At 42.2% G+C, this 15,979-nt stretch overlaps 1 protein-coding gene across 4 annotated transcripts in view; it reads right to left on the reverse strand.

Moving 5' to 3' along the window:
- Positions 1-982: 982 nt before the first annotated feature.
- The window catches only part of LOC131216895 (uncharacterized), a 93,245-nt gene continuing 78,248 nt past the window's right edge, over positions 983-15,979 (reverse strand). For 2 of the 4 annotated variants that reach the window (XM_058211502.1, XM_058211501.1), the window contains exons 16-18: positions 2,942-3,105; positions 2,782-2,839; positions 983-1,745 (exon numbers count right to left, since the gene is read on the reverse strand). In XM_058211502.1, coding sequence (XP_058067485.1) covers positions 1,672-1,745; positions 2,782-2,839; positions 2,942-3,105 — 296 coding nt within the window. In that variant the 3' untranslated portion in view covers positions 983-1,671. Of the gene's footprint in view, positions 1,746-2,139; positions 2,586-2,781; positions 2,840-2,941; positions 3,106-15,979 lie in introns of those variants that run through there. The other 2 variants (XM_058211503.1, XR_009157098.1) reach the window with 2 other exon arrangements.

Genomic DNA, 15,979 nt, shown 5'->3' on the forward strand with positions numbered 1-15,979 from the left:
AAATTAAAAAAATCAGCTCCTCCGCTCAATGGGTGGACCTCATAGGAAGCAATTTATAGCTGTTGATAAATAGCAAATTACAAGTGTGGTCCACTTGAAAAGTGGATGTAGCTGATTTTTGCATAGACGAGTTGGACGCTGCATACACATTACAGGTTAGAAGTTATCTACTGGGTGGACTGTAATTTATAGTTCATCCAGGTGGACTTGAGAGACTCATCCTTAAATTCCCAATTCCCATCCTTTTGTTTATCCGACCAATTGATTTGATGCTCCCCATCATGGATGAACCATGACAAAGAAAAAAAAAAAAACCTATATGCATACAAGATCCATCCTTTCTCCATTGAATGTGGAATGTTGGTGCATTTCTTCTCAACCATGTATTCATTATACAAACAATGGAAAGGTTAGAGATTTCTTGGGCATGGTTCATCCATGATGGGGTCCATCAGATCAATGGATTCAATAAACCATGGCCCCACCTGTACAAATTAGGCACCAAATTGGAACTTGGTCTCTTCCTTTGGTTCCACAAGCATGCACTTCATCAGTTTAATTGCGGTTGGAGGTGCAAGCACACGGCCAGTTCAAAACGAATAGGTAAGAAACAAATATTAAGAGAATTGAAGAACATTCTCATTTTGATTAGGTTTCAAAATAAATGGTGGACCAAATGTTATGGGCGAGATTTAGGCCACTCATAGTTTGGATGATCATGTACAATGAAAAATGGCCGATGAAGAGCTGACAGACGGGCCACATTCAATTCCAACTATGGCACAGCCTAATTTATGGGCCTCTTTACACAGCAGAACCCACCTTACCAATAGCCTATACCTTGCATTAAATGGCTAACAGAAAATTCAAGGGACCTCACCTGGAGAGGGTGGTGATCCCATACACATTCCAGTGACTATCAAGGGTGAGCTATAGCACAAAATTACTCTGATGGTACCATCCCACACATTCAATTCAAGGATTTTGGAGTTAGTAATGCAGACCTTTCATAAAAAAAAGTTACCCATTCTTCCATGGACCGTCCAATTTTTGTTTATAGGGAACATACAAATTTAAGGCTTGGATTGTCCAGTTAATATGATCTTCATGCAATGATCCATCCACAGTAGGGCCCACCAGATAAGTAGGTTAGATACTAAAAAGGGAAAAAGCAGAAAACGCCATCGATTTTCCATTCTCATACAGGCTACTTCTGGCCTAATCAACAACTTGGATCATTGGACTAAAACAGAGTACTCTGTACAAACAGGATGGTGAAATCCATGTTAGAAGTGCAGTGGACTGAAAGGCTTGTTTCATTCAAAACTCCCATCAATTTAAACGCTTGAGAATGTCACATTTCCCAGCTAGAGGATTCACATATCTCGGGTTCTTGACTGATCGAGCATCACTACGGCTGATCTTGCTCTTGCATTCACCACATGTGATTGGTTGGTCCGACTGCTGGGTCCCATGTCCGCCTTTTGCCTTCCCATCCGCAGTTTCTGCTTCCAGCATAGTATGTACCAGAGGAAACCAAATGTCCAACCTTTGTGGATTCCAACCCTTTTGAAAGAAAAATCTGAAAAGGTAAGGATTTTACTCTGTTCCAAACAGGCACATGCCATTCATGGATGCTGATTGATTCAAAATGGAGCAGAAACTAAACCATTAGTGTTGAGGACCACTTGTTCTTTCAACGGCTTGTTTGATATGAGGAAACCGATCTGCCCAACGAGCATATCCTGCACGACGGTGAAGCCACACCAACTTGAGAGCCCATAATGTTCCCAAGATCTGAGTAGAAATATATTCTACACTCTCGAAGATTACAAGAATAGTCTGGCATCTCATCAACCGTTCACGTGGCATGCAAGTCAATCCAAGCCACATCCCAATCATATGGGCCATTGTGGACGGAGCATGAAAAGTAGACCGATCAAATGATCCTATCCCATTGGTGGCAGGCAAATGGAAGTGGAAAATAAAATTATCCAACTTCAACAAGTGAATCTGATGTTAAAGATCCTTCGATCAGTGTGAATTTGAAACCATCATCCATCCTAAATGGGCCCACAACTTGAATGTGAAATGCAAGACATGAATGCCATTTGTATATTCCGACTTTATAAACAGCGGTGAATTGCAGTATAGCGCATTCTCACATAACTAGTCTCACACCATGTTCATCGCATTTTTAAGTGTAAATGTTGCACCCAGCCCACCTATATGATGTAGAGACTGGCTAATGCTTGTCTCAGTCTATGCCCCATCCGGAGTTTGAATATTGTTTGTCACATGATTTAGACAGTCCGGATTAGAAGACATGATTGCCACATGTACACTGTATGGGACAACTTAAAAAATGGTGAACTATAACCTTAGTCTAGTGCCCATTTTCACATACACTAACACCCTCAAAATGGATGTAGTGCCCATGAATAGCACTGGATTTCAAGTGTAAATGCTGTACCTGAGCTAGACCCATGTGGCCATGTGATGTAGATTGTACATGGCTAATGCTGCTGTCTGATTCTATGCCCCATTTTAGGACTTGAATCTACTCAGTTCAACTTCTGAAGGCTCTGGGTTTTACCAGACCAACTTAATCACCAAATGGTAAAAGGGAGATAATATTTCAGCCCGACTTTTTTTTTTGCATGCACCCATTTTCCACTTGGGTACAGTTTCTACAGTGGAAAATGGGCGCATGCAAATAAAAAAAGAGGTATGTAAATAACATAAAAATGAAAAAACAAAGAACCCAATGCATTCACAAACCTGCAGTGATGATTTGGTGAAGATCCTGTTCTGTTTTCATATCATCACTCATCTCCTCCTATGTTGAATTAGGTGTAAGTGCATATCAACAATTGAGATAAGTGGAAGTAAACAGAGATATCAACCTCAAAACAAGACTGAAATACATCAGGAGAATTACCTGTGCATGGGTAACCAAACTTCTCACAATGAGCAGAGATAGACTATTTAGTGTTCTGGGGTTGAAGTCAGGATGATTTGAAAGAGCTTCCTCTGATGTGAAGTCAAAGACCAATGCACATAAGCATGAAGCCATCATGATGATTGATGGATCATTGGTTTCCTCTGCAATCATGTTGATAAATTTTATACGTTATCTTGAAGTGTAGTGCACATATAATGTATACAATTAAATCTGAATTGTTAAGGAATAAAAGTTGAAAACGAAGGAAGGAAAAAAAAAAAAAAAAGGTAGGAAATTTTCAAGGAAGAAAGGAAACACGATGCCTGTTGTACCAAATAACATTTTTCCCACTCTTTTGCAACTTCGCCAAAAAACTTACTTTTCTTTACCTTCTTTATAAACAATGACTTTTGTGTTCAAATAGCAAAACAAAATACTGAGGGTAAGGGGGATTGTAACCCCAACAGAAAGTGATTTGGTCCAAGATTGTAGTGCTGGGGATTAGATGTTCTAGGGTAATTTTGTAAGTTTGGTCTCCGCCCTGGGTACCCTTCCGTCCGACTTACCTGGGCCTTCCTCTTTGCTTCAGAAATCCTCATAAGAATATAGGTCCATTAGTGGAAAGAGTAAAAAGGCTATCACATAGACAAGGAAGTACTTGCCTTTTGGTGGTAGAATTACACTCCTCAATAGAGTATTCTGATCAGGGTGTGCTGTAACGGTCGTTATGTAAAGGTAAAGGTGGCAACCGTTACACGTTACGGGGTCGTAACAGCCGTTACGGAAAAAATGACTCATAACAGCCGTTACAGCCCGCCGTAAAGGCCATAATGGCCCCATAACCATAATGGCGTAACAGCCATTACGATCCGTATCATAAAGGTAACAATCACCATTACTGTTACAGAATACCTTGATTCTAATCTATTTCATGACTTTGTTCCACCAACTAGCAGTTGTGGTGGAGAGAATGGAGAAGCTTCAAAGGGATTTCTTGTGGAAGGGCAAGAAGGGGAGTATCATTTAGTTGTATGGAAATGGATTTGTAAACCGAAGAAGATGGGAGGCATGGGCATTAGAAGCCTAAAGCTTGTAAGGCATTGTCGGAGATGTGGTTTTGGTGTTTCTCACAGGAGTAAGAGTTTCTCCAGAAAAGAGTACTTAGTGGAAACATTATCATTCCCACTGATAGACTATCAGGGGCTTAGAAGGCTATGCAGATAGTGGAAAGTAGTTTTAACCAAGGGAATTGTATTTGCTCTTGGGAACAGATCCAGATTCAAGAATTCGTTATTGGGATGATAGTTGGTGTTTTTAACGACCTTTAAATATTCTGTTGGTGAACCTTTATTGCCTAGTGCATCGATTCACGGTATAGGGTAGGTAGAAAAGACAGTTTTCTTTGATCTGGAGAAGGCCTATGATTGGAAGTTCCTCAAATATATGTTGTGCCATATGGATGCAGAGAGAGATGGAGAAAACAGATTTAGGAATGTGCAAGTTTGGCCAGATACACCGTTCTAGTGATTGATCACCTAAAGGATTCTTTAGGGGCTTGAGATGTCTTCATCAGGGTGACCTGCTTTCCCAGTTCCTGTTTGTGGCAGTGGCTGAGGCTCTCAAATGCTAGAGAAGTGGCCTCAGTTGGCTTGGTTATGGGTTTATGTTGCAAATGCTTCATTCAAGATTTCTCACCCATAAGTTGCTAATGAACGCTCCTGTTTTGTAATGCTGAGCCGTCACAAGTTAATTATCTTTGGAAAATAATGCAGTGTTTTGAAGTCGGTCTCAAGATCAATGTTCATGAAGTTAGATATTGGGCATCAGGTTGAACTTTGAGCCCAGTGGAAGTAAAGTCTTTAGCAGGAGTTTTCGGCTGTCAGGCAGGAAATCTTCCCTTGCATTTGGGTCTCCCACTATGCATTGGTAAACATGTAAAACACTTACGGATAAGGTGGTTGAGAGGATCAAAAGGAAGCTTTCTAGCTGGAATGTATGTATGACCAATATGCCTTCGTATTTCATCTCCCTCTTTCAATGCCCAATGAATGTTCGAAGTAGATTGGTGATGATTAAAAGGGAATACGTACGGAAAGGTTTGGAAGATGAGTATTAGTTCCATCTCATGCAATGACCAATTGCTTCCATAGGGGTTGTGATGAGAGGGGCAGAGCTTTGGTTCGCAAGGTATGTGAAGCTTAGTTGCGAGAGGAGTTGAAGCTTTAATGCGAGGGAGAGGAGATATGTATCAGAGTTTCGGAGAGGGAAAGAAAGGAGGTGCATCAGAAGCGGAGGTGTAGAGTCTTGCAGGCACAATCCGAGATACGACTTGGAGAGGAGGTCAATGAATGTTGAAAAGGAATTGGAGAGAAGATTGGTGGACAACGAGAGGTGATGGGGACATCTCATGCACACGCACATACGTAAGGAGGAGGAGGGCCCCACCATCGATCTGGATCGATGACAACATCCATGGAGGGCCTCCTAGTTAGAGGGCTGTGTTATGGCTCCTTGGAGTGGACCCGATCATCATGTGGATCCCACCATTGGATCTCATGATCGTGGCCCACTACCCTAGATGATCTAGGACTTTGAGTTTTGCTTATTATCGTTATTAGGAACATCATGAACGGTTTAGATTGCTTTGATTAGTTGTTATTTTTGTTACTTCGTCTCTAAGTAATAGTGTGGCACATAGCGTGGCTTTTGGGGTATAGGGTTTTCTTATAAATAGGCAACCACTTGTAAGTTTTTTCTCATTGAAGATTATTAATGAAATTATGCGCTTTCCTGCTTCTCTAATTCTCTGAGTTGTGGAAATCTAATTGAGTGCGAAACCCTCCCTTCTTCGAAGGGCTAAATACCGTGGTACGAAGCCGCACCCATCCCAAATCGCCCCACCTCCTACCCTCAATATTCATCATCTCCTACAGCCATCTAATCATTAAATCCACCCCCTTTTGCAGCTGATCCTTCCTCTATAACAGATTTGCAGAATCAGGCCCTACAGGAGGGCTAAAACTTCAGCGGAGCATCGTGCACAGCCCGGACGTCGGATCAGCCTGAAATTTGGTGCGTGTGTGGCCCACCCCTGGCCGACCAGACCCAAGCTTGCCCTTTTTGGGTTCGTGGGCCCCACAAATGTGCGGGCAGGATCCCACGCACGTGCATCTGGACCTGGTCGCTGTCCACATGTGTGAATCATCTCGGGTTTGTGTCTCTTCTCTATTTCACTCCCCTCTCGCCTTATTTCCCTAACCATAATCCTAGATAATCTTAAATCCCAAGTTCTATTCCACTTTTGCAAACCCTAGGCTTTCCTGATTTGACATATGTGAACCCCTTGGATTGAGAAATAATCCTTTACATGTGTGGATGAATCTAGTCTCATTTGAGCATTGTTTGGTCTATAATTTTAATTGATTCAGCCCTAACATGTGTGGGCTTGGACCCTTGTTGAATGCTTGACTTTATGTGGGATATGAAACTTTTGTGATTGTTTTAAAATTAGTATGATCTAAAGCCTGAAATCTTGTATATCATATTTAATTTTCATGTCCTGCATCAAATTTGGTATCAGAGCTTAGGTTTTTCATAGGGGATATCATTGCATGTTTAGGGTTTAGTCTACTCACGTCTATTTTGCATTAAATTACATCATATATGGCTGTTTAGGACCCATCATTCAACACATGGACTGCTGAATTTTCTGTTGTAAGAAAATCCCCAATTTTCATGGCTGAATTTTCTGTTAACAAACTATTTGAGCAGTTATGTTGCTGGAATTTTAATAGTGTTATGTAGTTTCCCTCATATAGAGTCCTATAGGATCATTTAGTCCCATTTAGGCGCATATAATTGCATTAGAGGATCTTTGAGTGAGTGGTTGTATGCCCACGCGTACTGGTCGTGGTTTTGGTTTGTACCCTACAGTAAACATGGAGCAATTGCAAGAATCCATGAACGACCCAACCCGACAATTTGAGTCTTTGGGTAGGCACTTGGAACAACGTATTGAGCAACACTTGGATTAGCTTAATGTGTACGTTACCCAACTAGAGACCGCCATCGAGGAAGATGCCCAATCGTAAGCAGGTGGTCAAGAAGATAAACCAAGGAATGAAAGTGGCCAAAGAAACAGTCATAGGCGTGCACCCACCCAGCGAGGGACATTATGATCATTATGACCTAGATGCGCAACTCCTCAAGGGAATTAGAGTAGATGCCCCTACGTTTGATAGCCACTTGGACCCTAAAGCTTTTCTAGATTGGTTAGCGGATATGGACCACTATTTTGAGTGGTATGACATGTCGGATGCTCGTCGGGTCCGATTTGCCAAGATGAAGCTTGTGAGCCAAGCAAAGAAGTTTGGGGCTACTATTGAGCGAAAGAAGGAAAGGTCGAGGGAGCCCCCAATAGTCCATTGGGGAGAAATGAAAGAAACTCTTAAGGAGAAGTACCTCCCTTTCTCTTATCACTTGAGGTTGGTTGAGGAATAGTAATCTCTTCGACAAGGTTTCATGAGTGTGGCGGACTACATCGAGAAGTTTGAAGAGTACTTGACCAGGTGTGAAGTTGATGAGGATCCCGTACTCACTCTTGCTCAATTTAAGACGGGTCTCCGTTCTGACATTAGGAGAGAGTTGCTCGCCAAGGACATGGACACTTTTGAACAGTTGTATCAAGTAGTGTTGGAGGTTGAGCAATACCTCAAAGCATCTGTGGTAAGGCAGTTTGAGTTTCGCAATACTGGCGCTAAGGCTAACCCTTCTGGGGCTAAGCCTAGCACTGGATACCAAAACAAGCCTTCCAGTAGTTCTCAGTCTAGGCCCAAGGATGATAATGGTAAAGGAATTGTCGGGTCTAGTTCGCGCAGAAGTGATGTAACCGGGTGTTTTAGATGTCAAGTGTTTGGTCACTTTGCCCACCAGTGTAGCCCGAAAGAGGGCACCAAGATGCTCGCATTTTGGGCTGACTAATGCCCCAAGTACTTTCATGCGTGTGATGACCCAAGTGTTGAGACCTTTCATAGGGAAGTTCCTGGTCGTCTACTTTGACGATATCTTGGTTTATAGCATGACCAATGAACGACACCTCAACCATTTAAGGCAAGTTTGTGGGATTCTTAGAGCCGAGAAATTGTACGCTAACCTAAAGAAGTGTGCATTTATGTCTAGTAGTGTTATCTTCTTAGGTTTTGTTGCGTCAACTGAGGGTGTGTCGGCGGATCCCGAGAAGGTCAAAGTCATTGTCAATTGGCCTGAACCCTGCAATATTCACGAGGTGCGCAGCTTTCACGGCTTAGCCACCTTCTATAAGCGGTTCATTCGAGGCTTCAGCTCCATTATGGCTCCCATCACGGATTGCATTAAAAAAGGAGAGTTTCAATGGACGAAGGCAGCCTCAAAAGCCTTCAAGGAGATAAAGGTCAGGATGACCGAAGCTCCAGTCACGCAACTTCCGGACTTTTCGAAAGTTTTTGAAGTCGCATGCGACGCGTCAGGAGTCGGCATAAGAGTACTTAGTCAGGAAAGACACCTTGTCGCCTTTTTTAGTGAGAAACTGAATGAGGCGAAGCAAAAATACTTCACCTATGACAAAGAATTCTATGAGATAGTGCAATCATTGCGCCACTGGTGTCACTATCTATTGCTGCAAGAATTCGTCTTGTTCTCAGATCACAAGGCCTTGAGATATCTGAACTCTCAGAAGAAATTAAACCCTACGTACCAAGTGGATTCAATTCCTTCAATGGTACACTTTTGTGCTTAAGCACAATGTCGGTGTAGAGAATAAGCTTACTAACGCATTGAGTCGTCGAGTTGCGTTACTTAATTCCACAAGTGTTGAAGTCACGGACCTCGAGCATGTCAGAGAGGACTATTCTGAGTGCCCAGATTTTGGAGTTATGTATGCGTCGTTGTTAGAGAGTCTGTCAGGAGCTAGCAGTGAGTACTTGATTTTAGACGGATATTTCTATAGGAGAGATCGCTTGTGCATACTGCGCACCTCCCTCTGCGACTTTCTTGTCTGTGAGTTACATTCGGGAGGGGTCGTGAGTCATTTTGGTAGAGACAAGACCATTGCCCTAGTGGAGGATAGGTTTTATTGGCCAAGCCTCAAGCGAGATGTGGCCAAGCTTATAGGGCAATGTCGTACTTGTCAACTAGCAAAGCAGAAAAAGCAAAATACGGGACTATACCCACCTTTGCCAATTCCATTCATCCCTTGGTAGGGCATCAGTATGGACTTTGTGCTTAGGCTCCCCAAGACTATTCGGAAACACGATTTCATATTTGTTGTCATGGACCGTTTTTCTAAAATGGCCCACTTCATTCCTTGTTCTAAGACCTCCGATGCATCTCAAGTTGCCAAGCTGTTCTTTAGTGAGGTCGTCAAAATTCATGGGTTACCAAAAACCATAGTGTCTGACCATGACGTGTGATTCATGAGTTATTTTTAGAAGACACTATGGCACATGATGAATACTAGGATCTAATTTTCTTCTGCCAACCACTCTCAAACCGATGGTCAAACTGAGGTGGTCAATAGGAGCCTAAGGAGTTTGCTCAGATGTTTAGTGGGGGAGCACACTAAGAAGTGGGACACCGCACCACCTATAGCCAAGTTTACATTTAATAGTTTTGTCAATAGATTCACAGGTTTAAGTCCTTTTGAAGTTGTTACTAGTTATAAACCTAGGAAACATATTGATCTTGTCACTGTCTCATAGGCCATCAGAGTCTGCGGAGTCCTTTGCGCATCACATTAATTCATTGCATCAAGAAATCAAGCGAAAGATCACTACTAGTAATGAACATTACAAACTTTCTGCAAATCAACATAAACGTTTCAAGGAATTTAATGTAGGGCACTCTGTGATGGTCTACATCAGGCCAGAGTGGTACCATTAGGGATCTGTTGGTAAATTTCACACGCGTAGTGCTGGACCATTCGAAATTATAAAACGAAACGGTCTCAATGCGTATGTAGTAGATCTTCCACCTTCCATAGGAATTAGTTCCGCATTCATTGTGGATGATCTAATTGCATTTCATGGGACCTCTGATACATTGTCCAGCCTCTCACCTAACCATCCTGATTCCCTAAACCTTTTTCTTGATCCATGGCCTCTTCCCGACCCTTCTTCTCAGCCTCTACCTCACATACCTACCCTTCCCACACCTAGAGAGGAGATAGAGGATATCCTGGACCATCAGATAGTATCAACATCGAACGGCGGATTTCAAAAGTACCTGGTTAAGTGGAAGTCACGCCCAACTTCATATAGTACGTGGCTCACTGAGGAGCTTCAACGAGTTGATCCTGACATCTTGGAGTGGTTCGAGAGTTTTGTTTCACCAATGGCAAAATCTACGTAGCCGGAGAGAGTTGATGGGGACATCTCGCGCACACGCACGCCCTCCTCACGCACGTATCCAAGGAGGGCCCCACCATCGATCTGGATTGATGACGACATCCATGGAGAGCCTCCTAATTAGAGGGCTGTGCTATGGTTCTTGGAGTGGACCCGATCATCATGTAGATCCCACCATTGGATCTCATGATCGTGGCCCACTACCCTAGATGATCTAGGACTGAGTTTTGCTAATTATCGTTATTAAGAACATCATAAACAGTTTAGATTGCTTTGATTAGTTGTTATTTTTGTTACTTCGTCTCTTAGTAATAGTATACGCAAATGGCGCGACTTTTGGGGTATATGATTTTCTTATAAATAGGCAACCCTTTGTAGGTTTTTTCTCATTGAAGATTATTAATAAAATTCCGCGTTTTCCTGCCTCTCTAATTTTCTAAGTTGTGGAAATCTAATTGGGTGCAAAACCCTCCCTTCTTCGAAGGGCTAATTACCATGGTGCGAAGCCACACCCATCCTAAATCGACCCACCTTCTACCCTCAATATTCATCATCTCCTATAGCCATCCAATCATCAAATCCACCCCCTTTTGCAGCCGATCCTTCCTCTACAATAGATTTGCAAAATCAGGCCCTGCAGGGGGGTTGAAACTTCGGCGGAGCACTATGCATAGCCTGGACGTCAAATCAACCTAAAATTTGGTGTGTGTGTGTGTGTGGCTCACCCCAAGCCGACTAGACCCAAGCTTGCCCTTTTGGGTTCATGGGCCCCACACATGTGCGGGCAGGATCCCACGCACATGCGTCTGGACCCGGTCGCTGTCCACACGTGTGGATCATCTCGGGTTTTTCTCTCCTCTATTTCACTACCCTCTCGCCGTATTTCCCTAACCCTAACCCTAGATAATCATAAATCCCAAGTTCTATTCTACTTTTGCAAATCCTAGGCTTTCCTGATTTGAAACATGTGAACCCCTTGGATTGGGAAATAATCATTTGCATGTGTGAATGAATCTACTCTCCTTTGAGCATTGTTTGGTCTATAATTTTAATTGATTCAGCCCTAACATGTGTGGGCTTGGATCCTCGTAGATTCCCCTTGTTGAATGCTTGACTTTATGTGGGATATGGAACTTCTGTGATTGTTTTAAAATTAGTATGATCTAAAGCCTGAAATCTTGCATATCATATTTAATTTTCATGTCCTGCATCAAGAGGCCGCTTCGCTAACCAAAGCGTAGCAGCCAGTGTTTGAAGTATTGGTATAGCTACAAGTTTTGCCGGTCGGGGATACAGAAACAATATTGATATCGTCATAAATCGGAAATACAGAGAAACATTGGGGAAACATAGGTAAAACAAAAGAATTTTTTAGTGAAACTTCAGAAGATGCTAAAATATACATATTTGCATATTTACGAATAAAAAATTGCAAAAAGAATGCATACATAATAAGTTTCCATTTGATGGGGGGCTAGAAGCGCGTGATGTCGTAAGAAATGAGTCCAACCATCCCATCCATCCATCAAACCATCCAAACATCAATCGATGTTTCAAAATATCGACAACACACTATAGTTCATTGAGAAATCGTCGACAACTGGAAAGGAAATGAAGGATATTGAACTCGATATTGCCCATGTTGCGATAGCGATAATATCAAGATATTATCGATATTATCGTTGACAAATTGAACATTGCACGCAACCATGCGCCCATTAAAAAAAAAATGAAATGGACATTTTTTTTTAATAAGCATATTTTGGCGATATTGATACATGGGCAATATTATCGAAATATTGCTGATACATTGGCGATACAATTGACAATTAGAATTTACACAATAAAAAATATTGGCGATGCATTGGCAATATCAATCATTGAAAATACAAGTGACGCTTGGAATTTACACAATCGAAAATATTGGCGATACATTGGCGATATCGATACATTGCCATACTTAGCGATACATTGCCAATACCTAGGATTTATGATACTACCAGTGTTATCATTATCGCTGAGCTAGAGATACAAAGGATATCAAGGATATTTTGATAATATCAAGGATTCTTCAAACAAAGGTGGTAGCTAAGGTAGTCGGGCGTGGCGTAAGGGATAGGACGAGGGTTGGAGGAAAATTTTACTGGTAGCCATGTGAGGGATGTGGTAACTTGTATGTGATAATCGAAAGGGGAAAGGCTGGATTTTGCAAAGGAGATGAGAATAAAGCCACTGGTGATCAAGGGGTTTAGAAGGTTGTGGGAAAGAAAAGAAGCTCAGGCAAGAGGGGAGAAGGGGGTGCCACGGGTGGTCCTCTAGTGGAGTTGCCAGCGTTACTTGATGTGGATTATCCGGAGAATTGGAATGAGGGGCATTTCTCGGAGGCATTTGGGGAAATATGGGAGGGGAAGGAGGTGGTGTTGTCGCGCTTCTGAGGTTCTTAATCCTGTGGTTTTGCCTTTGTGAGGATGTAAGGCCATGGAGATGTGAGCAACATTGCAACAACTTTGAGCAGGGTAAGCTTTGGTAGGAAGAGACACTGTTTGTAAAGTTTAGTTTAGAATGGTCCAAAGGTAGTGAACATGGCAAATCATAGAAAGGTAGAAAGAAGAAAAGAAGGGCTATGGAGCAAGGTAAGAAAGAGGCTCAAAAGGAGGATGGGAAGGTAACCATTAGTAGGCTATTGGAGATGGCGGACATCAATCCTTTTGGGATGTAGTGGCAGAGGGGGGATGAAGGGAAGCAGTTACGCCACTAGGGATGCAGAATAAGTGCCATCGAAGGTTGAAAAGTGGGTATGGAAGGAGACTTTGGGTGAGAAGCCAGCAATAGGAGTCCATCTGAGGGTAATGTAACATGCATAGAAGGCTCTTCAATGGAGCCTACTGGCTACGTTGAAGAGAGGTTCCTCAATGTCAAACCTTAGAGAATGGCTCTCCTCTTATTGTGATATTTAAGAAGAAGATTGGATACTTAGATGTCTAAGCTCGAGTGAGGTTTGGGTTTCCCTAAAATTGACTAAGAAGTAAGATAAGATCATCTTTGTAGGAGCCTTATTCTAAGATAGACCTGCAGGGTCCATTGAAAGATGGTCTGAAAGATCGGTGCTCGATGAGGAGGTGGTGTGGATCCAGCTGTGGGACCTTTTGCTAGAGCTCTGGTTCAAGGAAGACCTTATGGAGGTGGGGCGATCGCTGTTAATCCAGCTCGGAGTCTAGTCGGAGCAGAGGGCGGACAAGACATGTTTAGAAGAAGGTGGCGGCATCGATTCCCAATCAGATCTCTATTGTGGTTGGGGAAGTGAGAGCTTTTCTGGAAGTGGTAAGGGAAGATTGGGGAGAGATTCAGGAGGTTATGATGATCGCTGGAGTTGTAAAGGTGGGTCAGGAGAGTGGAGAGTAGCATAGCCACGTAGTTAGGTGTTTTTTTTTTTTTTTTTTTGGGGGGGGGGGGGGTGGGGGTATGCTATAAGACAATAAGGGGGTGATGGGTGGCCTGACGTGCTGTCAGGTGGTGGCCTTAAGGAAAAGGTGTGGCGATCTGAGGTTGCCAAATGGACCGGTTTAGAGCAAGTTTGGATCTAGATGTCAGCAAGTATCAAGATACATGTAACGAACGGGTAGAGAGCATGGAGGCAAGTGATAGAACTGTAGAGGCTCGAAGTCTAGCTAGTGAATTGGAGGGGAGCCATGGCGGCTTGGTGGAGCATGAAGAGGATAGGCCTAGGAAAGTATCAGGTTTGGAGCTGACAATTTTAGCATCAAAGCTAGTTGAGCTTAAATGCACCCAGGAGAGATCAGATCGAGCAGGTGGTTTGTGTAGTCTTCCACGAGTGTCTGATTCTCTAGGGCCCTCCCGTCGTGTCTTTTAACTTACACAGCCTCACTTGCAGCTCCTCAATGACTTTTAAACTCCTTCCGGGGGGGGCTGCTCCCACTAGCTCTTGCATTACTTAATTCTATATCAATTTTCTTTTCTGGAGGGTGGAGTCTTGCCTCTTCCCATCTGATGGAGATCGGATCCAATTCATATGGTGATCCATAGTGTGGGTGGTCAAGCAATGAAGAGCTGATGGAATAATCTTTGGTTATGGCTCTCCTTGAAGAAAAAGTTCTTGAAGGTACTAGTAGTGACAGGGATGGACGGGGGGTAGTCGAGGTTGTGGAGACTCTGAAGGAGGCATTAGATATCTCACCTTTGTGCAACAGGTGAGAGGGGTTAAGGAGGAGGAAGAGTTATTATCGAGATCTCAAGTGAATGACAAGCTTATGCTTGCTAGGAAGAACAGGGGCCCTATAGCCATGGCCAGAGCCATGAAGTGGATTCAGGATGCACTCGGTCATGTTGGAAGGATGGTGGGGGTAATGTTTGGGGATTGAGCTGAAGACATTATTGCATTGTTCCAGTTCGTGGAGGAAAGAGGAGTGCAGAAAGGGGTCGGTAGTGTAGTAGGGTAGGAGAGCTAGTAGCGTGGAGCCTTCTCTTTATAAGAAAGCTTAGAGATGACAGGATCGATGTTTTGAATAGCGTCTGTAGGGTAGAGTTAGCATCTGTTGCATAATGTAGCGTAGGTACGACATTACGTAGTGTTAGCAAATAGCGTATAGTCCCTTGTAACATACACTATAGGGTTCGTAGCATATGCGTGGCATATGTAGCATACACATAGCGTATGTGGTGTCCGCTACATTTTTTTTATAAATGATATTTGTTTTTTGTATTTTGTACTTAGTACTCTCTACCAGTGTTCAAAATATCGGTATCGCATTACGTATCGCACCCTTGAGATATGGATACATATCGATTATCATATGGGATATATTGGTTGTATCGCGTAATGAATCGTTGTTGTTGGAAACATAGGGGAAACATTGGGAAATTGGTCGAATTTTTCAATGAAACTTATGCAATTATTAAAAACAAGACATCAATACACATTAAATCAAAACATTACAAAACATAAGTGCACATAATAGGTTTTCTTTGTATGGGTCCTAATCTCTGCGCTATGTAATTGAATTGATGCAAGTATATATTCATATAATTTATAAATGCAAGAAGACGTGTGGAAACACAAGCAATACATTCAAAAGCAAAAGAAGAATCACTAGATCAGATTACATACATGTTTTATTTTATATTTGGACATAGATTGCAACTGATATGTGAGACTTTAAGAAATTTTGATTTTTTTTTTCAATTGTGCACAACTCAGCCCGTCTCCTCAAAATCGAAACTCTCAATCCATGATTTTTCATGCTTCATGAAAAATCATGAATTTGTAACAATTTAACACTGATTTAACATGATTTACATAAGAATAAAAAAAAAGGAGCGAAAATCGAAAATGTTCACCCAATCGAACATGTGGGATATATCGCACTACTTGTGCATTTTGTATCGCACATGTGGGATACAAGACATATCATGGGATATATTGGCCAATATTGTCGATACTTAAAACACTGCTCTTTACCTGTGGGATTTTAATTCCTTTTCATACTTATAACTTGTGGTTTCAATTAGACATTATTAATTAAAATGGTTTGCTTAGAAAGTTGTTAATGTAATAATGATTTAATTTAGTTTATATATGTGGATTGGCTTTTGATAAATGATAATTAATAACTTGTTTGAAGCTTATACTAGAGAAAAA

This window comes from Magnolia sinica, chromosome 10 (genome assembly GCF_029962835.1).
Source record: "Magnolia sinica isolate HGM2019 chromosome 10, MsV1, whole genome shotgun sequence".
NCBI classification, from domain to species: domain Eukaryota; kingdom Viridiplantae; phylum Streptophyta; class Magnoliopsida; order Magnoliales; family Magnoliaceae; genus Magnolia; species Magnolia sinica.